Source organism: Camponotus vicinus, unplaced genomic scaffold, assembly GCF_025532165.1.
Source record: "Camponotus vicinus isolate PSW18456_S1 unplaced genomic scaffold, iyCamVici1.0 SCAF_9, whole genome shotgun sequence".
Taxonomy (NCBI): domain Eukaryota; kingdom Metazoa; phylum Arthropoda; class Insecta; order Hymenoptera; family Formicidae; genus Camponotus; species Camponotus vicinus.
The window spans coordinates 5,807,458-5,833,170 of NW_028141981.1; the positions used below are offsets into that span (position 1 = coordinate 5,807,458).

Genomic DNA, 25,713 nt, shown 5'->3' on the forward strand with positions numbered 1-25,713 from the left:
TTCAGGTATTATATGCATGTTATTCACTCACCGTAGCTGCCATGAAGAAATGAGAGGCGGCTTGGAGGGCGGCAGTTGTGGCTTTAATACACGAGCCATAGCCAATTGGTGTTGTCTATTGACATGCTGCAACAATATAGAAAAATCATTCTTCCCTGATTATGCATTATAGCGTACAAAATTAGATTCAGATAATTTTAATCGCATTCAAAGTGCGTTCACAATGCTTGCTTCGTCCTAAGCTAAAAATGTCGTGAAATTCTGCGCCGAAAAATATTCGAGGAAAATTTTTGTACAGAAAGTGTAGTGAAACTCGAATGCATATCTACGTTACACGGTATATATACGTTGTAAATTGAGGAATTCCATTTTGTGCGTACAATATTTGACGCGGAGAGGCCGCAAGAGAGAAAGAGTGGCATTTTTGTCTCCGAAAAGGAGGGAAGGGGATTTGTCTGCAGCAACACTGAAATATGATTTCGCAAGCCTCAGCAATATATCGCAATAAATTTTACAACGAGAACTGTTTCAATTTTGACAAGTGACTGTTATGCAAGTACTTATAAGAGCTAACGAATAAAACGAGGGTACATGAGAATATCTTAAAAGCGTGTATTTATTGAGCAATTTTTGAATACCGGCAATTTTTCGGTCACTCGTGAAAAGCATGAATTACTCAAACGTATCGTTACGCAGAAATCAATTTCAGTTGGTTTCAGTGGCAAACGAACGAGAGTATATCCAGCGAGAGAGAAAGAGATGGGAAAAGGAAACGAGGAGACCGAAGGATAATCGTAAACTAATTAGAAGTAAATACGGTCTCGCGTAATTGCATGTTCTAATTTAAAGTCACGCGAAAGCGCCAATTCGTTCGATATATAGGTATTAGGATGATAGACCTTCATTTATCACTTTGCTTTAAAAAAACCGTATCTTTCTCTCTCTCTCATAAATTATATAATTATAAAATTCTATAATTATAAAAATTATATCTTTATCCGGTTGAAGTTACCGATAACGTTTGAAATTCGTTGTGATAAAATAAGGTCGTCGAAATTCTGATCGTTCCTTCGCCGGCACCGCGTCGACTCGACGGGATTTTATTGGAGATTCCGGTGCAGTGTATCGATGCGATTTAAGGGTCTAATATATTGGCTAAAGTGGCAAACCCACGAAATTGTATTTAAAATGCGGTACATTAAATCTATTTAATGCTCTCTTCTGTGAGAAATATTCTCGCTACAATGAAAACTTTGTTAAAACGATGAAAATTTATGATTTGCTCTAATAATGTTATGATAATGAAAATATAGGAAATATATTTTACATATATTATGAATAAAATGTATTGGCGATTATACATGTCGATTATTCAATTAACGCGTTATATATTTATATTGCATATCGATAATGACGTCAAATGTATCTTAAATAATCTAACAGTGAGAATCGTATATTTCGAAAATATTTCTCTAAGCGGATAATAATGTAAAAGTCAATATTTTTTAGTAAAGTATTCAGAAGCGGTTGTCCAAATATTATGCAAATTATTACTAGTAAATAAAATATCGTAATTAATAAATTTATAAAATATCATAACAAATTGGCATATCATACCAATGAAATGTTCATCAATAATTTCCGTAAAATGTAATTTTATCACCCTGACCCCTCCAATTGCAAACGCGTTTTATCGCATCCTGTCGCTGCGCAACGAAAGATAGTTTCGCTGACGGTAGGATTCGCATTTTCTATAGAGAACTCTTGGGTATCGCCGCAGAAAGAAAAGCTCGAAACGAATCAATCCAATCAGAGACGACATTGTGCGATTTGCTCTGCACTCTCTCCGTTTCCGCACCACCAAACTCGGTTTGCTGCGCCCACTACACCCCGGCAAATTAACCGAAGTTTCACGCGCCCCAGCCAAAACTTGATACTCTTGGCACGGCCAATCAAACTTCGAGTTTCGGTAATCCCCGGGCCAAATACTCCCGTTTACACATTACAGGTTATGGTATAAGACGGCCCGTTTCCTCGAGTTTCGCCGCCGTTAATACCCAGAGTTTCCGCCGCAAGTTGTCATCCGGTACCGGCAGCCGGTTACAACCGTGAGACCGCGATTTTCTCGCACGAAGAGAAAAGGAAGAGAATTATGCAAAAGCTCAACGATCGCCGAGCATATTGTTGACTTTCGTAGAGATCATGTTTGCTCATCTAGGTATAAAAATTCTACAACAGCACGCGAAATCTACTATTTGTTAATCGAATTGATTAGCGAAAAACATGTAAATAAGGACAGAATGAGAGAAAAAAAGAGAAAGAGGAAAGAAAAAGAATACAGCGATCGCTATAAAACTAGGAAAAGAAAACCGAAGGACCAAGTTCTACCAAATGAAATTACTTAAAGCAACCGCATTACTTTTTTAGTGGCACTACTCGATCGGATGCTTCCCTTGTTACGAAGTCGTACGATGACCATCAGCCAACCCACACTCCCATCCAAGACCGGCTATATTCCATGGGTTTCGAAGAGAAACGCCGATGTGTTCCTCCATTCCCGTTCTTGCTCGTAGGTTCCATCAGGACCTCTTGTCCTCCCTCTTTCCGTCGCGCAGTTCCGTTCGAACACGGTCACATGTATATGCAAATTTATTCTGCCGTTGCATTAGTGAGCGCGATCTTGTGTGCGTCAGTATATACGTAAGCAAATAGGTACTCGTACGAGACGCGTACGGCTCTAATATATCCCGCGGCGCGTGTACGCGTGTGCGTGCGAAGACCCGTATAGTCCAGGCTGATCGCGGCGGAGAGAGGATCATAAATTAAATGATGTAAATGCTCTGTCCACCCTCTATCGCAGCGAGTGGAGACGACACACAACATCATCCCTTCGCGTCCACCACTCCCTCTTCCCGCCGCCAATCTCCCCGAATCACCCTGACTCCGACGATCGTCCCCCTTGCCTTGACGCTGAAATCGACTGATTATAATTATCGGGACTTTGGCCCTTTGTGCGGGATGAAAGCGAGCGGATGACGAAGAAAACGAGCGTGCTATCTATTACGCCAGTTCCACGAAATGTGATAGATGCGAATATTTGAAGCTTATCACGTATCATAATTCGATATAACGAAGAGATAATTATGAATAATTTTTCCCGAATATAATTTAAAAATGAGATACCGAGACATTTATTATCGCTTTAGACAGCACCCTTTGCAACAGACTCCGATATAAAACACTTTGTTATTATATTTTTTCATTATATTATCTTTTATTATATACTTTCGCGCTGAAGATGACCCAAAAATAGGGTCGAAACGTTCGCTATCCTCTCTTTGTATGCTTTAATATCAATATTTATTTGATTGTATTATAAATAAATGTGTTATAACATCGACACTCGACTCGTATTGCCATTATAACTGTTTTGTTTAAAAATTTGCGTCAATATGTTCCTAATTAATGTATAAAGAATTAATTTTAAAGATGTAATTAGAGTAACTTTAAAGTTTTAATTCGATGAAATCCTTTCATTATAATAGTCTTTAATTTTCTCCCATTATTGAGAAAATTCATTGTTTTCTTCTTTCGCCTTTCATTCTCGAGAAACGTGCACGCTTCGGAGCGAAACCGGCACTTAAACGGGGTTATCCGAAACTTACGTTATCTGTTTATACCTCTCAATATCCGGTTCGCCGATATTGATCTCCTTTCTTTTCCATTCTCGACCGCAGCGCGGAAGAATAAGTACCCGGTAGATTCTCGCTGAGCGATCGATAAGCGTGAACTGTGACCTGATTTCTCTGATGTTAACTCGACGAGGAAAGAGTAGAATTCCGAAGCCTTCGATCGAGAGATGGGAAGGATCGGCAGGATCGCTAAGCCCCTGCTCTCAATCGGATTCGAATTTGATAGTATTTGAACAACCAACGTCGCTCTCGTAAATTCGGCACGCCGTTTGTGTATCCCATCCCCTTTTCCGTTCCCCTATGCCTCTTGGCTCCCTTCTTCCGTACGATCCGATATTTGGTTCGACGCAGATAACCGCTATCGATTGTTGTCGCCCGTACTCGCAAAGAACGAATCGTGTTTGCAATGAGCGAGAGCAGTAACTTCTCTATCTACAAACTCCCGCGCGTTCAAATAGATCCAGAACATCTCAGAAACAAGAAGTAGTTGCAAATTGCAATAATCTAAATATATATATATATTATTTATAGAAATATTTGATTAGGCACACATCATGAATATCCGACAAATAATCACTAAATTTTTGCTTAATTTGATAATAATACAATAATTTATTTTGATTTATTATTTCAAAATTCTATAAAATAATCTAGAATTATAAAGATTAATTTGACCGAGATATACGTCTCAAAAGAGAGAGAATAAACGATTTTTCTGCTCATTCCATAATACATGGTTTTCTCGCAACAATCCGCAAAGCGTTCAATACGCAGCGAATTGTCTTACGAATTTATGTACCATTGTTCCCGTTGTATAAAATGTATCGAAGTTGTTATCCATTTCCTTCTTATGAAGGTTATTTATCTAATCCGACACTGCATGTTCGCAGTCTTATATCGAGTTCATGCGATATACGTCGACGATGTTCGCGACCGGGCGCGCTTCTACCCTGAACGTAAAGCCGATGAAAATGCATTGGCCGTAAATAACGTCGGTCGGGTTTCGAAGGCGCGCACCCGCGCTTACAAGGAGATAAAATCAACTTGACCTCGTTCCATCCCCCGGCCGCATTTTCAGCTTCTTGTCGTCCTCGCTCCGACTCGGGCGCTGAAATGAAAACGCTCCCGTTCCGATTGGAAAAGGTGATAACTATTAAGAAAAATCGGCTTCGAGTTAAATTAATGGAGATGACGCAATCGCGTGACCAACAATGCCGCGGATATCGTGAAGAAGATTTCGTAATGATTTAATTTCTTAGCGCGAACAGAATTTTAATGCAAGGGGTGTAAAATGGAAAGTAAAAAAAAAACTCTTTTGTTCAGTGGCGCCTTTGAGTTTATTATTAGAGTTTTCGTCGAGAAATCTATCGTCGGAATATTCGAGATTTATTTAATTAATACTTCATCTAATTCCATCCGATTGCGTCAGCTGCCTGTTACGATTAACCGCATCGATTGATTTGAACAGCAGTCAAGCGAAAAATTCTGCTACAGTACGATGTTTATGCAATCCCGGATTACACGCTTAATATGCAAAATGTATGTACGCATGTATACAATACGTATCGTAATTATGATGATCAACGTGCCATGCTTTCCATATCAATATCAGTGTAATTATATACCTCCTGCATATGCGGAGAAACAGCTAATATTGATCGAATGAAAATGATGTAGGAATCCGTATCTTAAAAATTGTATATTATCATTTCCGTCAAAATATCTACATGATAATTACGTCATTAAAAATTATTATATTATGTATCATATGCAAATTTACAAAAAATTGCACATCTCCTAAAAAGTTGATGTACGCACATATGAATGCTATTGCATAACAATAAAATTGTTATATTAATATTAATCACAAAGAGGATAAAAAAATCGATACTATAACATAAATATCTTATAAATCGTGAATTCGATATAACTTTGCGAATCATTAAATTTTGAGATTGGATTTCTATGGCTTCTACAATATTCAACTTCGCATATCCGTCACTTCCGTTTCCGAAAATTTTGATGGAAATTTTAGTCGAGTGAAAAGAAAAGCAAGAGACGAGTGCACGCGGAAACAAAACAAATGCTTTTACAATGAAGAATGTTAAATATTCAAAGCGATAAGAATGGGAAGAATTTGTCATTCCGATTTTTGTTTCGCTATGATCCTTATAGATTACGTTTAAAAAATGAAAAAAATAAACACAACAATATTATTGAAAATGCGCTTGCATTTTGATCGCGTTACACTCCATTCTAACTTTAATTCGCTTCTTTAAGAATATATCTCGCACAAGGAAAGCTTTAACTTGACTGTTATTGTGTATTTCCTCTTGTGTTTATACGTATCAGTGCAAGATCGAGATACGTAGATATGTACATACGCGCGAGAGACAGAAGTTTAATTTAACCACGGGAGACCTGCTAAAGTCTCGTCTACTGTTTTGTATATATAAGGTAGAGAACCGGGACAGTTAAATTAAACTTACACAAGTAACGGTATTATCTCTCTTGTAGCCAACCCCCTTACAAAAGCAGTTCTTGCATTTACATGACCAACGGGCCTCACCCGTTAGAGATCTAAAATGGCTTTCTCCAGTATATTCCGTAACTGCCGCGTTAACGGGATACAGGTCAAAATTAAATTTCGCAGTGCGCCGACGTTAATTCGTCGAGACATTGCAGGATAAGTTAACAGGCTTTTACACCGGTAACGTAGTTACACTTCGTTACGGAAAATTCAATCAGGGGACACGAAATATTTAAACCGATAATCGTTCAACGTGCCCTGCCTGCGCCTGCAGCCATAATGTTATCTCGCTGATGTGTGTGTAAGTATATCTGAAAAGCGACGAGATATTCATTATGGGTCTAACTTTGTCGAGCAACAGAGTCTGTAAAAAATATCAATTTTGCATAATCTCGTTTCGGATAAAGATCTGTGTTTCGCATACGTTATTCTTGTGATTTTATTGCTCATTTATCTCTTTAATTTTAATCACTCTCTATCGATCATTCTCTATCTGATGCCATTGATCATCTATGCATCTCAATTCGCGTTTTTCGTTGCAAAATTTACTAGCACGATTTGTTTAATCCAGAGATAATAAAAATAATCCAGCTTTTTTCATAAAAATTCACAAACCTCTATAGTATAATCCCTACATCGTAAGCACAGAATCGCAGCTGCTTATTAGTCACCTGTCTAAATGAATGATATGACGCGCGCTGTTTTTGCATCGCTACACCATTTATTCCATCTTCATCTTCTTTTTTCGTCTCTGCATTAAAATTTTTATATCATCTTTCGTTTATGACCAAAGTTTATATAGCGGAATTTAGTCGACCAGTTTGCGAAGTGGGTTAAAGTACCAAAGGTAACTAAACTAGGTAGGTAGACTAATTCAAGTCTAACGTAACATTTAAAAGCCCGCCGGCTGAATCTCTCTTCAATAGCAAATTATTATTCTTTATATCGTAAAACGTATGCGCTTGAGTTGTATTAAGTGTCTATTTCTGCAAAATGTCAAATATACATCGGAACGAAGTCTACGTCTCGTGCATGTTATTCTTTTTATGTTCTTTTCACGTAATTAAAAAATTCATCGCGCATTATGAATAATATTTCACTATAAGGAAAAATGCAACAGAAAGCTTACAGCGACTTACAGAATAATTTGCGGTCGTAATGTGAATAATAAAAAATGCAAGCAAGATTATCAATTAAAAGAAGTTTACATATGCACATAGGATAAAATTGTCTGAATATTCTAAACAATATAATAAAGTAGCAAGATGAGAAATGAAATCATTCTCTTCCAATTATATTTTACGCATACTTGATGCCCGTCGTTATCGGTGACAAGATTATGAGCGAAGACGCGGTTGCATACTTCGGTCGCCGAAAATCCAATCGAGGATAAAACGACGTAGAGACGTGGAGAGACGAGGGAGAAAATCGAGACGTTTTATTCCGTACTCTCCGACCGAGGTAAAATATCCCCGCAAATAACCCGAATTCTATCTGGATTTCCATCTGGATCTCGAGGAAGGAGTGCGCGCGAAGAAGGGGGATAAGGAAGCGCGAGGTGAAAAGGGAGGATGGGGAGGTAAAAAGAACGGACCAGCCATCTGCTTATGTATTCGATCACGTAAATACACACGGGAGCACAAAGAAAAAGAGAAGTCGGCCGAGTCGGAGCTACCGCGATCGGAAGTAAACGGGGGTGAGGAGGTCTTGAGGCAGTGGCGTCGATCGGGTTGCTCGCCTCCCTCGAGAATATTGTGATATTGCTCGCGTTAACCGGCGTCGTAGATCCGGCTTCAAAATCCCGGACCGTACGCCGGCGCGTCCGGAATTTTAAACATAACGCGTAGCAATCGAATCGCCAATGGTGGCGGCAACAGCCGAGCCATACCGAATAACGTTGATGTTTACAACACGACGCTTGCTCCTATCTATAAACATTTCGAATTTGATGCGGTAATTTTTAATAGGTAAAAATCTAGGGATCTGTAAATCTCAAAGAACTGTAAATAGATAATCTTATCTTTATCTAATTTCTTTTATCTTAAAATAAAATTTCAGTTTTTATTAAAACTAGGATATATTTATTTTGCAGACTTAGAGCGCTATTGGATATATGAAGAATACTAGTACATAGATTTTAGTAATAAAAGCATTTATTCGATAAGGGAAATATCCTCCGATTTTAAACGCTCGATATTTTTTCGCTCTTGTATATAACGATTTAATATTCTATTTAATTAAATTATATATAAATTATCCTATTTAAATAAATTGTTCTATTTAATTAAATTGTAATAAAAGATAATATTTAAAGTATAATGTTTTAAAAGTAATAAAGACACAAAAGTTTCTATTTGAGATTTCACGTTTTTGATATTATAACTCTTGACATATTTACACACAGATAATTATTATATGAGTTAAATGCGTGATGCATATTATTAAAGCCGTTAGAAGAGGAGCTATTTTGATTAGTGGGCGTGCTCTCCATACAATTATAGCTATTGTAACCGCGCTCACCGCGCTTTAGCGATGATACGAACAATATACGGGCATCCTGCACAAATACGTTCCCTACCATCATCGCAACGATCACTATGACTGGCAGATAAATATTATTGAAGGCTAACGAGATTCTGCCGTGTTGTAAAATGCAAAGTGACAGGCGCGGTTTCTCATTTTCAATTCTGCCAATATGTCTCTCTCTCTCTCTCTCTCTCTCTCTCTCTCTCTCTTTCACGTAAGCGTGTTTTTAACGCTTCCCATTTAACTACGTATGCTCGCGTAAAGAAAATATAGGTTGATCGAGCGTGACGCGAAGTAAAATGAAAAAGGAAAGACAGAACAGGTGAGGAGGGAGGGAACTTGGCAGAGCGATCAGAGAAACGGGAGTTGCATCATTGAGATGCAATTTCAATATCGATATGTCGGATTGCTCCGACTTAGCGTTGGTAGCGGAGATCATAGAGAGTCGCGACCGTCGAAGAAGAAACTGGATGCGATGGAGATAACGGAAAGACCAAGGATGCAACACGCCGTAGCTTATGCACGAGGCTCGCAGAACATCGCGAAAGATCGAGTGAAATTGAGCGAGATATTATTGAACGGCTCTACCGTGAACGGGGGGGAGGGGACGAGAGAAAAGAATGGGTTCCGCCGACGCATACGTTGCAATTGCAACTGAACTACATACATCGAACCAACAGTGAGCCCCACATGCATAAAGAATTGAAGAATGACGTTCGTTTCGCTTGACGTACCAACGTTCTGTCGAATAAAGAGAGGCAGAAAAATTGGATCCTTGTTTTGCGGGACAACAATAATCGAGAATAGCAATAGATTTAAAAATAATATGACGTAGTAAAATATAAAAAGTATTACATTTTTTGTGACTTCTGCTGCGTTTTTGTTATAATCTTAAAAAATTTTACGCCGGAAGCAGTGATATCAATGTTACGATCGAATCTATTTTTACATAAAAATTTGTATATTTATTTTCAAACAACAAAAGTAGAATAATTAATCGATAACTACTTAAAGGATGAGTACTTGATCGATGATACTTAGAGATTACAAAGAAATCGTTATTTTTTTTTATAAAAAAGCAGTCAAAATAATGATGATTTAACCAAACATAATTTCGCCAAGAACTATCATTCGCTATTGGACAATTTTTTTTCACATATTCTATAACAAATTTACAAGTCAGAATAAATATTCTCGACACAATTTTTAATTTTACTTTAAATTTTCTTTATGGTGATGTATAATTTTAAAAGAGCGTAACTTCTCACGAAAATTTCGACAAACTTGTTCGCGTCTGACGTCACATAGTTGAACCGTCTATCATCTTGCTTTAAACGATTCTAGGAGTTGTTACGTGTATACGTCGATCGCACGCTTGCAAAACCGGTGCGACGCAACCGATGTATCGAATTTAACTTCCAACCAGATTCTCAGGATGTCTCGCGGCTATCTTTCGTAACGGAGAACTTCATTATTCTCCGCATCGCCATCGTCGTAAGACGACGTCGGGTTACCAGCCCCGGCGGACGAGAGAGACATAAAGAGAAAGAGAAAGAGAGACAATGCCGAAGGGAACAAAGTCGCAATTTCCACGTGAAATTCAACGGGCATGCGGACGTAATCAGAAGGAGAGACGGGGACCCCCGTGTACCCCATGGACAGAATTGATGGACAGCCGGTGGTCCGTGACGCGACCACCTGACATTCTTGTCCGATCGAGCTGACATGCCCCTGGGATCATGCATGCGAGTTTCGTGCTCACGTAGCAAAACGTCTGTTCCGATTCTCAGCGACATACCAAGTGCAGTCTCGAAACTCTATGAGAAATTATCTTGGCGAGAGATAATAAAAAGATTGATTCGTCGACCGCCTCTTCTATAAATCAAATTTTATATAGTCAAAATAAAAATGCAAATATACTAATCTTAGAAATATCAATTCTGACACAAAATTATTGCGGTAATGATTACCGGAGAAACAAATTAGAGGAGAAAAAAGTATTACAGCTATTGAGAAGAAATAGCTATTGTCTAAAAAATTCTTTTAATATATCTATTTTTTAATCAAACCCACAGTTATCCTTGCTACCTTTTGAAGAGAAAAGGTTCTATTTAACGTCGGACTGAAACATGCACTATGAAAAAACGAACACGCTATTCGCATTGCATCACATGTGATTTCGACGCGACACGAAGAGCATCGATTTTGAAATACGAGCAATACCTAGGCTGCGTCTGAATACGGCATTCGTTTGCACGCAAATACGCACTGCGCGAATCCGTTTGCGAATCGGTAAGCCGCGCGGAATGTCGCGTTGCATTGCATCGCGGCGCGTTGCGACGTAACATTCATAAATAGAAAGAGAGAAAGCATCACGGCGGACGCGTGCCTGCACGCGAAATTGAAAGCACGTCTCGTGAAATCGAACCGAAATCTGTCGCGGGATGCAACCGAATATGAACGATACCGACAACGTGACGCGACTAGGCGAATGCGGCGCGCGTCGATTAATACCCGAAGGATTGGTCATCCGATATTTCTACCTTCGAGTTCCATCGATGTTAGGTATTTCGATAATTTTTTAACGTTATGTCTCGATAATAATCTATCATTCCTGCTAACAAAAATATAATAATGTTAAAACTATATGTAAAAAAATATTTCAAGCTTTGAAGTAATCGTTGATTACACGCATATAATCGTGCATTATAATATATCCAAATGCTTTTTATACTTTAATATTCTTTTATATCAATCATTATAATTTACGAAAGAAAATATGATATAATTATAATTATAGAATATAAAAACAAAAAATATACAACGTATATTTCTTATAAACAGTTAATTAAAGTTAATTAAAGCTATATGCACTATTTTATAAAGCAATTGTACCGTTTCGCTACGATAAAAATGCTAATTGCGACATATATATATATTCTTACATGAAAAAAGAAAGAAAATAGCTCTCTTTTCATGTTTTTATTATTATCACTATATTTTCATTATTATCCCTATCTTAGTATTGTATATATATTACCATTTATAGATGCAATTGTCACATAGACATGCGTTAAATGCTTGTACACGCACAGGTCGCAGATGCGACTACTGTCCCTGCAGAATTCTAGAGACCATTGCTACATATATATGTAAACTATACATCGTATGTCGAAATAAACACGCATTCGCAAAACGACCCAAGTATCCTATCTATCACAGACGTTTCAATCAACATACCTAATAAATAGCACTTGAACGTAAGCTTTAAATCGGATATGGATTGATTTTAAATTCTCGTTCAACCGTAATTTAACAATAGCATGTTTTTTTTAAGTAAGAACAAATATTTCTTAATATATATTTTTTATAATTTTTTCTCTTTTTTTGAAGTTTCGACAGAAATTTAGAACCGATTTTCGACAATATTCAAAATATGTATAAAGTGTCAAATATACTCGTGCAATTCAATTATGTATAATTAAAGATTACAAACGTTTATTCGAAAATAAGGAAAACATCACGCTGTAAAATCTGATTAGAGATTCCCGTGCAATTGCTCACGTTCATTAAACGATGGCAGGATATAGTCGCGGTACACGAGAGCGGCCGTTCGAATAGACCATTTCCCTCCACTCGGATCGCCCTGTAACACGCGCAATTCATCCCCGCAGCCCTCAACCGTTAGCGTAATTGCACGTACGGGCACCATTAGATACGCGCGACACTACGTCGAACCATCTGCGAAATCGTCACTTTGTTTCGGCGTAAATCATGCCCGGAGCAATCTCGGAGCACGAGAATGCTCGCCTCACTCATCTTGATGCATCTCGCCTGAGGCGGTCGCATCTTGTCCTCCGATGTATGCACGTAGTGCATGCGCGATTTACCCCATCTTCGTACCGGTAAAATCGACATTACATTCTAGAACTCGTTCGCAGAGCAAACGGAATATCGCAGAGATGGGAAAACAGTGTATTATTACATGAGAGACATTTAAATGCGGTTCAAAGTAAACTCGGTCCTCGTCGGTTTTTTTTACGCTTATTATTTTCGGAATAAATTTTCGATCGGAATTCATCGATACTTAAACTTGGTGAAGAACTGATGCGCTCGCTTTTAAGCAAACTTGGCAACGTTCCCAGGTATATGTGACTCGAGTTAGCGAGCGACTGAGTCATCCGCGATTTTTATCCGACGAATCTGAGTCTTGAAACAATGTTACTTTAATAGAGCGACAGGAGGAGTTGCCAAACGCATCGGTTACGATTAATCGAAAAACTAGATTAGTGTATGTAATCAGAAATGAATTTAGAATTCTCAAATATCAAATATACATGAGTTCTCTAATATAAATAAATATACATAATTTTCTCATGAAAGCTTATAAATAGATGTAATTATATCTAAATACGCTTGATGCAAAATGAAATAATTAAATATAATATCCTTGATGCAATATCTAGCATGATTAAATATAATATTCTTCTATCGCGAAAGCTGAGAGATTTTATCGAATGTGACGAGAAAATTTTCCAAACGCGAGCTTGGCCGATTCTCGAAACTTGGTCGACGATAATTCTACATAATTTCCGTGGAACAGAAATCCATAGTAATATTCATCGGTGATAGAGTTTCAGGACAACCATCTCCTCTCTCGCAGACGTTCGCGCAGCGAAACGGACGTTCCTTGCCGAGGCCTTTTCGCGCACGGAGAATGTCTCGATGGTCGGTTGCAGATGTACCTAACTGCACTACGGGGCGTATTCATTATCGGCCCGCCGGAACCCAGGTTGCTGAGACGATTAAACAGGGAATGGGAGGATCCCCCAATGATTGGCTACACGGGACCGATTCGCTGTCTACGGCTTTATCGCACTGTCATTCTACCTCGCTATATTCTGCCTGCGCGTAGTATCCTTATCTCTACTACTCCGTTTTATTTCTTCGACCATAATACGTTACGTATGCCCCGATTGTCGCAGCGGAAAATTCTAAAGAATAAAATGCTCGAAATATACACTCGACAAATCACTACATTGCAGGTTAACGAAAACATCTTCGAATTTGACGCCGATAAAAAATTATGATGCTCCATATCTATATAATTGTCTGTAATAATACAATAGTAATATACTATTGCAACAACTAGATTGAATTAATATTCTCATCATTCAATTTTCTTCACGCATTTAATACAAATACATAAAAAGAAGAATGCATTTTTAATTTTATAGATAATAAAACATTTTAGAAAATCGATAATGTATCGATTTAATCATAATTGCACCGTAAATATTCGAACAGAAAGTTGTCTGTTGCAATTTCCTGATTAATTCGATGATTAAAATCTTCGCAATATTATAGAAAAGCGACACTAACAAGACTTTCAAATTCAACATTGTGCGCATAAATCCATCGCAACGATGTCGACGCGGCAATCAGTCGAGTTGCAAACGCATCAGCCGATCCATGCTACACCAACGTTAATGGCAATTCATTACTCGTTCAATGGCGTGAATCCGCCATTCGAGCGCGTATGTCGATATTAAAAGACAACTCCGGATAAACCCCTCTTCTCTCTCTCTCCCTCTCTCTCGCTCTCTCTCTCTCTGTGTCTCTCTCTCTTACCTATACGTCGTATGTGCGCGCAGGGCTATTATTCCATTTAACCTAACATCGGCGTTACAAGGGGCTTGTATAGGCGCGTCGGGAATAGATAATCCAATGCAATCGGCTAAAATGTATTCGCACGTCACGAGGAATACAATTACGGATTCACGTCAGTCAGCCATTCGCGAGGCGTGTTCATCGCGCGAGCTTATAAACGCACGGGAGGCTTACAGGCTCACGCTACGTTTGCCGATTTATCGAAATCAAGGATCCATCCATCGGTCCATAACCTCATTACCGAACAAAGTGAGAAAATACCGAAACTAAGAATAGCAGGAACGCCGCGATGCGAATACATCGCGAACGATAAGTATATTGTCCCGCGAGACGCATTCACACACGTACGTCGGTGTACTTAATTGATTAAATTTAAGTTGACGTGTCTCTCCACATGCCTCGCGCTCACGTTCTACATCGAATAGAGGTAATCCTATATCGCTGGTTACAATGTGGCACTCGGTGAGATGCTGGCAACGCGTCGCCGAGGCATCGTCATCAACAGCGTACGCGCTGCCACCTTGAGTTAAGCCGACACGAACAAACGTGCGTGCGTGCGTATATATATGCGTGTATATATGTATTTGCATATGTGTGTGTGTGTGTATGTGTGCAATGCGTGCCAGTTGCATAAATCCCGTCGGGATGATATACGGTCTCGGAGGGAGCTTCCAACTATTTGCCGGACAAGTCCGTCCTGTGCACGTCGCACGCACGTACTCCTTCGGCTGGCCGCTACTATGCGACTGTAAACTGGCATACCAGCTTTTAGGGACGGCTTCATATATCTCGCTTTACCGCCTGTCCGGCAAGAAATATAAATTCCGCATCCTAAATAAATATACGGCGCCGTATATAAATTCGCGTTTAGTCTTCGCGTTATTTTGTATCTCATCCGCGAGCGATTCGATCGGGTATCAATGATTTATTCAGCTACGTGGATTCGGTCCAGATCCGCGTTCTGTATCTCGCGTTCGATGTAATCGAACGTGGAAATGCTTTATCGAATATAAAGTCCTGCGTGTTATCGTAAATATCAAACCAATGACAATTCGTGACATAAGAGAAGAATTACGTAACGATGATAAATATCCTATTTTCGAAATATTATGTTATTTCGAATGCTACACATATTGCCTTTTTGTACTAAATTATCATCTAATGGTGTAATAGAGATGCTGTCAAAAATACAAACACACATGTGTATCAAAAGCAATAGGTAGATAAAAAATATATATATTTAGATTATATCGATTTAAAGGAGTAGAGAGTACGATTTAATTTTACGCGTCGACTATTTATCCCTCTCTCTACGTCAGTTTTAGTAAACGATTTCCAAAAAAATGATATGCTGTACAATGAAAAACAATAATATATTTACGAGCCCAACTTGTTTCTCGTGAAAATGCGACGTGTCTTATTTATCCACTCGGCTCTTCGACTATCTGTCCGACAGGAAATGGCGAATTGTTCCAAAAGACGGTCGGTGAACGAAGTTTCGAGCTTTGTCGACAGAAGCAACGTAGGAAATAGATGTTGGTCCGCGCAAAGAGCAGGAAAAGACAGCGAAAAGGGGAAACAGTCGGAGGAACATTAACGGCAGACGCGATTTCAAACTCAAACGCGCGATCGTTTTATTTCCTCACCCCGGCGTCCTCTTTTTGCCGCCGGTGTCTCTTCTTTTTCCCGCCCCGAGACGATCGGTCTCGTTAGCTTCACTCTGCCCGGTTGTGCTGCTTTCGACGAGACTTTCGCAACTATGAGGCCATTTACATACAAATGCCCGTTAGCAATGGACATTCCCGCGAGCTCTTCTCGACATCGGTAACATCGTATCGTTCCGCCTCTCTTTTCCTCCTCTTCTCACTGATTTTGTCGTCCTCTTTTCCAACATTCGCCTCGTTTCGCTTACAAAAGCTCCGGCAATTAAGCAGGTATCACGTTTAAACGCTTCCGTTTTTTGAAGGAGAGAGAAAAAGAATGAAAGAGCTTTTACTTTCGCTTCCTCTTGAAAGTCTCACCGATAAAGACAAACTGTCGTAAAAAGAATTGCGTTGTTGATTGAATGATAAAGTGAAATAGTGAATCAAATTTTAATAGATTGAAATATGCAAAGAACACTTGGCAGAATGCCTAATATTAAGTCTAAGCTACCAAAACTGACGTTAATAATAACAAAGATATACTTTGCTATGGAAAAAGTAACAAGATTAAAGTATTTTCTTTGCTCTGAAGAAAAGTGCATTAATATTGAAATGTCACTTATTGAATTCAAATTATTTAAAATTATTGATTACTTTCTTCTCTCGAAGCTTAATATTTCTGCGTTTTTAATTTAATTTAATTTCTTTTTCAAATAGCAATGTATACACATATTTTTATTAGAAGATAATAGTTTGTCGGTGAAATTTCCCGACTCTTTTGACTTTTATTATTATATATATAATTGATCATATTGACTTAAACACAAATTTTACTACCCTAACTATTTTTATTTTACAGATAAATAATTATGGAAAACGTGAGAGGAGGCAAAAAAGGAGGAAAAACGATGAATCGATATTGATACTGGATTTATGAGTTGTCTAGGATCACATATCACTCTTCGCGGCCTTTTGCGCGAATGGGCCCGCGAATAAGCCGGCCCCGTGCACGATCTGACCCGGTCATTTTTCATCGGGTTTTCTCGAACCCGAGCGTCCACGGCACGAAATCGGGCCGTCACAACTATCGCCGCCGACTGGCTCTCGATAAGACGTAAAGGCAACGTTTCCCATCAGTCTTGCGCGGAATACGAGCGCGAAATGCTGGATAAGGGAGAGAGCGAAGAGTGAGAAAACCGGAAGGGTGAAAGGTGAGAGAAAAGCAAAATTGCGAATGCCCGCCGTGAAGCAGCTAGTAGCCGAGTGCGGGTGAATGTCGGAGCAATACGTGCTCCCACCGAATGTTTCGACTTAGCTATACAATTTGATGGAAACGGAAGGAAATGTTGCGCCCTCGCGCTCGGCGCGCTCGCTTCTGCTTGCCTGTCGTCCCATATGGCTGTACGATGAAGGCGCGAGACGGCGAGCGGGTCGAAACAGCGTACGTAGTTACAAGGTATGTGAAACATATCGACAGACGCGCGGCACGGGGTGAGAAATCGTGTAGGAACGACGTAAGGAAAATTGCGATTTCTTAAATGAGATCTCGGCTGCCTCACGCGAACCGTCGTTTTTCTTTGACGTTTTATTCGTAGGTCTATACGCTGTGCAAAATCTGTTCAAAGTAAATGAGCTACGTTAACCAGGAGTCGTTATTAAGAGGCAGCGATTTCTAACTGGATGAATTAAAAAGTATTGGAAAAGTAATTTTCATATATACTGCGATATAATAAAGACATACGTATTACGCGTACCAAAAAGTAATGTTTCTCTTATATATTTCTATAATATTATGCACAGTGAATTATAACTTTCTTTAATTAAACGTAACAATGATTCCCGCGTATACGAATTATTTTATAAAAATATTAAGAATAGAAGCAGCAAGATGTGAAATATCGAGGATTTATATCCATGCTTTTAAAAGAGATTAACAGTCACGCGCGATAAATGCCGTAAGACGCCCATCTCGCGCCTTTTTAACGTGATTAAAAATCTCCCTTCCAGCTTCTTCGAAGCGCAAATTAAATCATAGAACGAATTTCTCGCGGTTTTTCGCGCTGTTGCTCGACGCTTAGGTTATCAGTCAGAAACTCCGATATTCGACGAAACTCTCGAAAGGCAGCTTCGCTCGTCGCGGAAGCTGCTCCCATTAAAGAGATGAGATTTCACCGAAGACTATGCGTTTCCTCCTTCTCTCCCTTTTCTCCTTCTCTTTCTGCCTCGTACTCTGCTCCACGCTGGAAAAACCCTTTATGCCCGCGATTCTGTTCTGTTCTGTGTGCGTCGCGCGCGCAATCTTTCTCGCGTCCCTTTTTACCTGTCCCCTTTTTATCTCGCCGACGAGAAAGCCGCGAGCGGGATTAAATACCCGCGTTAATCCGATTCGCTGTAAATGTTTTCGAGCGCGACCATCTCCGTCTCTTCTCGTTCTCCATTTCCCTCTCTTTCTCTCGCTTTTTCACGCGTTCCTTCCTATCTCTTTTTCTCTCATCGTATTTTTTTGTCGAGAGGCTTTCTCGTCGTGAGCTTGCAGACGCTTCGCACACGGGGCTTACATTTACGGGCGTGTATGCGTGCGATTTGAAGCTCCACGTAGCAGAGGTTTGCACGATAACGTCATCGCAAGAGGAGAAGAGGAATAAGTTCACATGTTGAAAATGTCTGCTCTCTCACATATTATTGCTTTCCTTTTCTCCCTCCCTCCTTTCTACCTTCTTTCTCTCTCTTTTCTTCACTCTTCGCTCTATAATCTCTGTCGTCGTGCTAAATTTATTCATAGCCCGCCTAACCCTGTTATGGTGTATTTTACTTACCGCGAGGGCGGAAGCCGAGCAAACGGAATCCTAGGTCTCCGACGCTTTTCTAAACACACGATATATCGATGGCGCTTCACAAAAAATACTAAGTTCATCTCGGAAAAAATTTAATTAAAAAAAAATATCTCTTTTGGAAAATCTCTCTAAATTTAAATAGTCACTAAGAAATGTTGTGACTATTTACTTTAACTTAGAAACATTTCAAAGTTAAAACTAAACTAAAATTTAATAATTTTTTAAAGAATGATTTTCTAAAATTTTTAAAAAAAGAGAATAGTATATTTCTTTTTTAAACTACTCTTATGTTTTGAAGCCTTCCATGTCACATCAAGGAAACGTCATTTTATCTTATAAATTGATAATCTCATATCCGATCTTTAGCTTTTGACTGGAATGTGTATTCAAGGCGCGTATCTAAAGTCTTTTCACTATAAAAGTTCTAATCAGTCAAACTCGTGTACGTTTTGAAGTGCCTGAATCACAATTTGCCTGTATTCAATTGAAACCAAGGGAATCATGAATAACTTTACTTACCGTGGAGCTAACTCCCGATGACGTCACTGCATCCAATTCACGTCGAACGTAATCCCTGCAACACACACAATGAAAGCGAACGTTAGTCGGAACATCGGAAATAGAAACGACGACGATGGAGTCGAGTGGACTACCACAAGAATAAAGTACGGTCAATTCTGCTAGACGCACGTGACTAAACAAGACCGATAGATTCGACAAAAATAAAAGAGTTGCTTGCGATATGTATATCGTTCGAGAAAGGAAAACTAAAACAGAATTTAATTTACATTTCCGTTCATGTAACTTTTCAAATTTCATAATAACAATGGATAACAACTACTCGCGTCGCTTAAATATTTTTCGCATCCTCTTCATCTTCTATCATATTATATAATTTCGTTTGAAATATTTTCTAAATCGAAACAACGATCGAGATGACAGTGTTTCAATAATTTAAGAAATTATTCATTTAGGCTTAATAGAGATGTAAGAAGATGAGAGGAAGCAATTACTCAAGATTACGTTATAATAACTATACTTGTATATATGTATACATGCATTTAATAACACATTTATAATTCAACGCATTTACATTGCTATCATAATAAACATTTCAATAATCGTCGGTGTCCATAATGATAAGCTCAACTATCAATGACCATTGATGTGTATAATACCTGGCAAACTCGACTACCGTCAACGATTATTAGCGTCCGCAATACCTGGCAAATTCAATTATCACATCTCCATTAGATGCGGATTACGCGGAATCGAAAGTTTCAGGTTTATACAAACGTGCAATTTCGCGAATGTAGTTAGCTTCAACCAAGTCAGCTTTCATGTTCCATATATATCTCTCTCTCTTTCTCCCGATTATCCAAAGAGCAAAGTATCTTCCGTGGAATATATTCCGTAAACCCGCACATACACCGGATGTCGACCTACGACGAGATGCGGAGATCTCGTCGTCGTCGTCGCCGTCGTCATTCTCGCGAGAATGACGGCCGTGACACGTCCTGCCGTTTACACGCGCCTACATATGTATGCCAGCGCTGCGATTTGCGCGATAACGTAAACTCGCTTGTCAAAGGACCTGCCGAGTAACTGCAGGAACGAGGAGAAGAGAGAGGGGGAAAAAGAGAAAGAGAGAGAGAGCACAAGGGCGAAACGAGAGAAAAAGGAGGGCGAGGGGAAAGAAATACGTCCGTGTACGATCGTTACATATGTAAACGCGACGCGTGCAACAGTATATATGTATATCGTTCATCGTATACATATACGTAGGTACGTATGCGGAACAGTCCGTGTCAGGCCGTATACTCGCTGCAACGGACATGTATTATTCAGGCTGACACTTGTGCAATGCCTAGCGTGAGGGTAGATTCCGTCCTCTTCCCTCTCTCGATTATCCTCCCGCCCTCCCTTCATCGTGTCCCATCCTTCGTCGGACTTGGGGCTGGCCTTGCGGCGAAATAAAAATGCGACGGGACGGGAAACCGCGACGCTATCCCGCTGTCGTCCTCGGGAAAGACATCGTCGAGACGGCGACGAGGATGACGACAATGGCGCGCGCTTGATGCGCGAGAAGGAAATGTTATTTCTTTAGGACACTAAGTGACAGCCCGAGGGACGTTCGGAGGTATTTGCGTCCTGAACGCTACCATCGTAGCCGGGATGTCCACCGGGATGTCTGTCGGGGTGCGTCGCGACGCGTTCTGAGCAGCAGCCTTTACAAAGTGTAAAAATTTTGTAAACTTTCATTGGTATATATGTTATTAATCATTGCTCCTTAATAATTAAATGCATTCCTGAAATATTGATTGAGACAGAGTCATTGATATTTTGCTAAAATAATGAAATTAATTTTGATGAAATAATATTATAGTTTAAAGTTTAAATTTTTCAGCAATGTAATTGGCTTCATTTAAATGTGAAAAAACGACATTTGATCAAATCAATTTTTTATAAAGAAAAGCCGATCCCCGATACGCCGAAGAATCTCAAAGAAATACAACGTCCTGCAATCTCACTATTCTTTCGAGAAGGACTATAGATGAAGCAATAAGTTTCTCTTGGAAAACGCTTGACGTGCAATTCCCGATATAATTCCGGATGTATCCGGTTTCCGTACCTCCCGTGGTCATTACTTTCTTTCGCGCAAGAAACAATATTCTTCCACTACCGGCCATTATTTGCATTGAGTAGACGTTTAAGTGTGCCGGTAGAAAAATGGTGGTAGAGAAGAGACAGGGCAAGAGAGGGCGGAAGCATTAGTGGTATTGCCATACTATTACTCGCGCCCCTTCTAATAGCCAGCCCATTAAAGATAATGAACGTAAATTATGCGTAACGGACCGCGGTTAAAAAGGTCACTTATATCTACCGCGAAGGCAGAGCCATTCTAAATTGGCTGTATAGCATTCGCGATACGTGACAATATTTCGGCCGATGTACATCGACATAGATTTAAAATTGCAGAACTACGATATCTATAACATTCACAATAGTGACCGCGTGTCTCAAATTTTTTCGCACAAAAAACGAGAGATTATACTCTGTAGCTTATTAATATTCAAGAATATATCTCTCGTGATAATTATATTTCGAATGCAAAAATTCTAAAGAAATATTATCCACATATGAATATTACAGATCATTAATATAATGCTTCATTAATAACTTCCACGATTTGATTTCTCCATTACTATTACTATTACTATTTCTCCATTACTATTTGATTAATGGAGCACATATGTGAATAATCGAATTAAATCGTCGCGATTTAATAAGCGAATATGAAGATATTCATTTATTTTCATTGAAAATTTCGATCCATCCCGTCGAAATTGTGCTTTATGATATCTTACTTATGATATCTCAAAACAATTGTATGAAATATACAAATGTAAAGTTAATAATCGGCAGTTATTATTAATATAGTTCATATATATCACAAGAATATATTACATTATACATCATATCGATATTATATATTAAAAATGGTGAAACAAGCTAGTTTCGTGCGATGTTTTACTGTCCCTACGCGAATCTGTTATCGTTCACTCGTGGCTTCCGACGAATTTCCAATCGCCGGGGAGCAGACAGATGGGCGTAGAAACGAGGTCACACAGATGAAATATTTCTTCCACGGCTCATTTACCGCGAGGCAAATTCGATGCTCGCGATCCACTTGTATCCGTTTCGAGCAAGTCAACTTTGCGCCATATCGGCCTCTTAACCAACGGTTCGCGGATTAAAGCGGATTTCCGCGACTTTGCGATAGTATCGCTTCGAATAAGCTCTCGATCCCTCCTTTGTCTGCTTCCGATCTTCTTAAGAGAAAGCGAGAAAGAAGGTTACGCGATAAGATCGCCCAGAATTCCACCCTTCGTCGGTATTCGCGCGACCACTCGTCGTTCCTTTACATCCCCTCTCGTGGCCCTCTTTATCTCCTCGGCCCTTGATTCCCTTTCTGTACTTCTGCTATCTAATGTTTATGGACGAGGAGACACTTCTTAAGCGCAACTTTCAAGATTTACTCCTATCATCAGGTTGCGCCTTCGTCGAGCGATAAAGATGAACTTTACAAAACGATCGAAACAATCTGTAACGACGGAGCAGCATGACCGACTGCTTCCATCTTGACAACCGGGTGCACCCGATATACAGTCGAGTGCGTTAATTCGCTAGAGCTAAAGACGAATTAAAGGAAGCGCAATAATTCGTCTATTGCACTGGGCCATTTAATCCTTTCAGATTCCGAGTCTCGATTTACGAAAAAGAATATTTGAATTCGTGAATAGTTCCCAAGCGATTATCCAGATAATTCAATCTAATTTAAAACACTGTGCGCATTATTCGCTGCTTAATGTCACGAATAATGACGTTGAAAGCAACAAATTTCACGGAAGAAATGACGAATGCGTCTACCGCGCTATTCGCGTGTAAAAAATTCGATTGCGTATCGTTACACTGTCATATCGTGCGTTTCGTTTCACGCGTATGTGAAATTCGAGATCAGACGAGCTTCAGCCGATTTTATTCAGATCGAATATAAATGCTACATCATCAATGTACAACGATCCGCGAGTTCGCACGTTGTTACGAATGATCGCGTCGCGATTTCATAAAATCGGGAGTTCTGGAAACGCGTCTCGAGGGATACGATCGGACGACGCAACCATCTCGTTGACGACCTCCATTTAACAGAGTTTGGTAAGAAAGTCGGATAGCTCGACATGGCGAGGTAATATTCAGCGAAAGGAGACGCGCGCGCGCAAAGCATAATTAAAACCGGCTGCTGTTTACTCCGGAGGTAATGAAGGAGCAAACACAGTTTGTTTCTGTTGCGGGATATCTGCCGTCACCGTCGCCGTCGTTGCCGTTATCCACGTTTAGACGATACCGCGAGTAACGTGTATCACCCACCATCGTATCGTTCCCTGCAACGGACTTAGCTGGCAATTCCGCGTGCGACTTCCTGACAATCCCATTGGGACGGTAACGTTTTCGCAAAACTTTGTAGCCGTTGCGATTACTTGGCGTTAACGCTTTAAGCCTTTGCACCTATATATTTCGACCATATGCAAAGTTTGACATTGTGCCAACGATAGTTCGCCCTTCGTACAAATGGATCGGAAATTCTCGTCGATTACATGTCAAAAAATTCATTTATCGAGTAAATTAACTTTCCGAGATCTTTTGCCAGATTTTCTAACATATATTATTGAACATTATTATGATGCAATAAATTAGCAAAATTTTTAATCCTCTGGATTACGTGTGTGTTTGTAATTAATTTTATGTGATTTTAAAACTTTGCTTTGTGTAAGAAAAAATTCGGAAACTTGTAAAACATGTGGAGAACAAAGATTTTAACTTCTCGATATAAATATGAATTTTTACCCGCGATAGATTTTTTTTTAATCATATCTAATTTTAATGAATGTCTAATTGCCGCATTAATTTTCACTTAAGATCCAATACTCATGCATGTTTAGCGTTAAAAGCATAAAAGTAAATAAGCACGTATACAAATGTTCATTTATGTATATATATGTAAAAAAGCCAGAGATATTCTCTCTCTCCGAACCGAACGAAATAAGCTAGATTCATCTAATTCCTTATTCTTCGCCTAAAAGAGATTGGTATCGACTAAAAGGGAGAATGTTTTTTTTTTCTAGACATGGTAGGCTTCCCCTAACAAGGATCGCTCTCGAGTGAGTAGCGAATATATCTTCTATCCTCACACCAGTTGTAATCTGTCCGTAGCGATAGACGAAACATACACTGAAAAAAAGGCTTGGTTATAATAATCCAAACTTGATAAATGTTACCCACCGCTGTGGTGAAATAGTTTCAACTAAACGTATAGGTGATTAAGACGAAATTATTTAATTATTTTCAATATTTAGTGAACTCAATTAAACGTAAAATATTTATAACTATTTTTGGAAAATGTTTATAACTATTACTAAATATTTTGTTATTATTATCATACTTGATGATAAAAACTAAATATTTCAAAAAATGCATTACTAAATGCATCTCATAGATTTACCCAGAATTTTTTTTCAGTGTAGGATAATCACAAAGAAACAATGCAGATGATTATGCTTGACTTAACACAGCAAGAATATTGATTAAATATATAAAATTTCATAAAATTAAATCCGAATATTGATGAAATGTATAAAAATCCGTTAAATTAAATCTATAAAACCGAATATATGATTTATATGTACACAAAAAATAAAGAAGAACAAATAATGTATTTAAAAATTAACTGTAAAGTAATAATTAATATATGTTGTGCGTTAAATAATTAATATAAGTTTAGAAAATCCTCATTTTATATTTAAATCTTGACTTAAAGCTTGAAATCTTTATTTTTGAAAAAAAAATTGTTTTTAGAAAGATGCTCTTATAGTGTATAAAAGATATTCCAAGATATTCCAGAAGGATTTAATCCATAAAAGGAGTAAATTTGTGCTTACGTAAGATGCAAATTTGATGACGTAGTTAGAAATTAGTCGATCGTCCATTACCAAATTAATAGCCGTCGTGTTCGCAATGAAACGTCGTTAACGCGTATATACGTTAACATACGTACACATTGATACGATGACGTGTGTGTCGTGCTGTGTGTGTATTTTACGAGACGGAATTCGAGCGACCGCAGAGCCAAGTTCGACGGCTCTAACGGAGAGCCGAAGTTGGCTCGAAGCGAGACAATTGGACGACGGCCATCGTCTTGAACGACAGCGCAGATGTGGCAAAAATATTCACAATTACGCCCCACTTAACGCCGTCATCGC

At 39.0% G+C, this 25,713-nt stretch overlaps 1 protein-coding gene across 4 annotated transcripts in view; it reads right to left on the minus strand.

The window, feature by feature from the left end:
- The window catches only part of LOC145976494 (uncharacterized), a 304,704-nt gene extending 285,235 nt beyond the window's left edge, over nucleotides 1–19,469 (minus strand). For all 4 annotated transcript variants that reach the window (XM_083107612.1, XM_083107608.1, XM_083107607.1 and 1 more), the window contains exons 1-2: nucleotides 19,415–19,469; nucleotides 32–126 (exon numbers count right to left, since the gene is read on the minus strand). In XM_083107612.1, the coding sequence (XP_082963738.1) occupies nucleotides 32–43 (12 nt within the window). In that variant the 5' untranslated portion in view covers nucleotides 44–126; nucleotides 19,415–19,469. The remainder of the gene's footprint in view (nucleotides 1–31; nucleotides 127–19,414) is intronic.
- Between the last annotated feature and the right edge of the window lie 6,244 nt (nucleotides 19,470–25,713).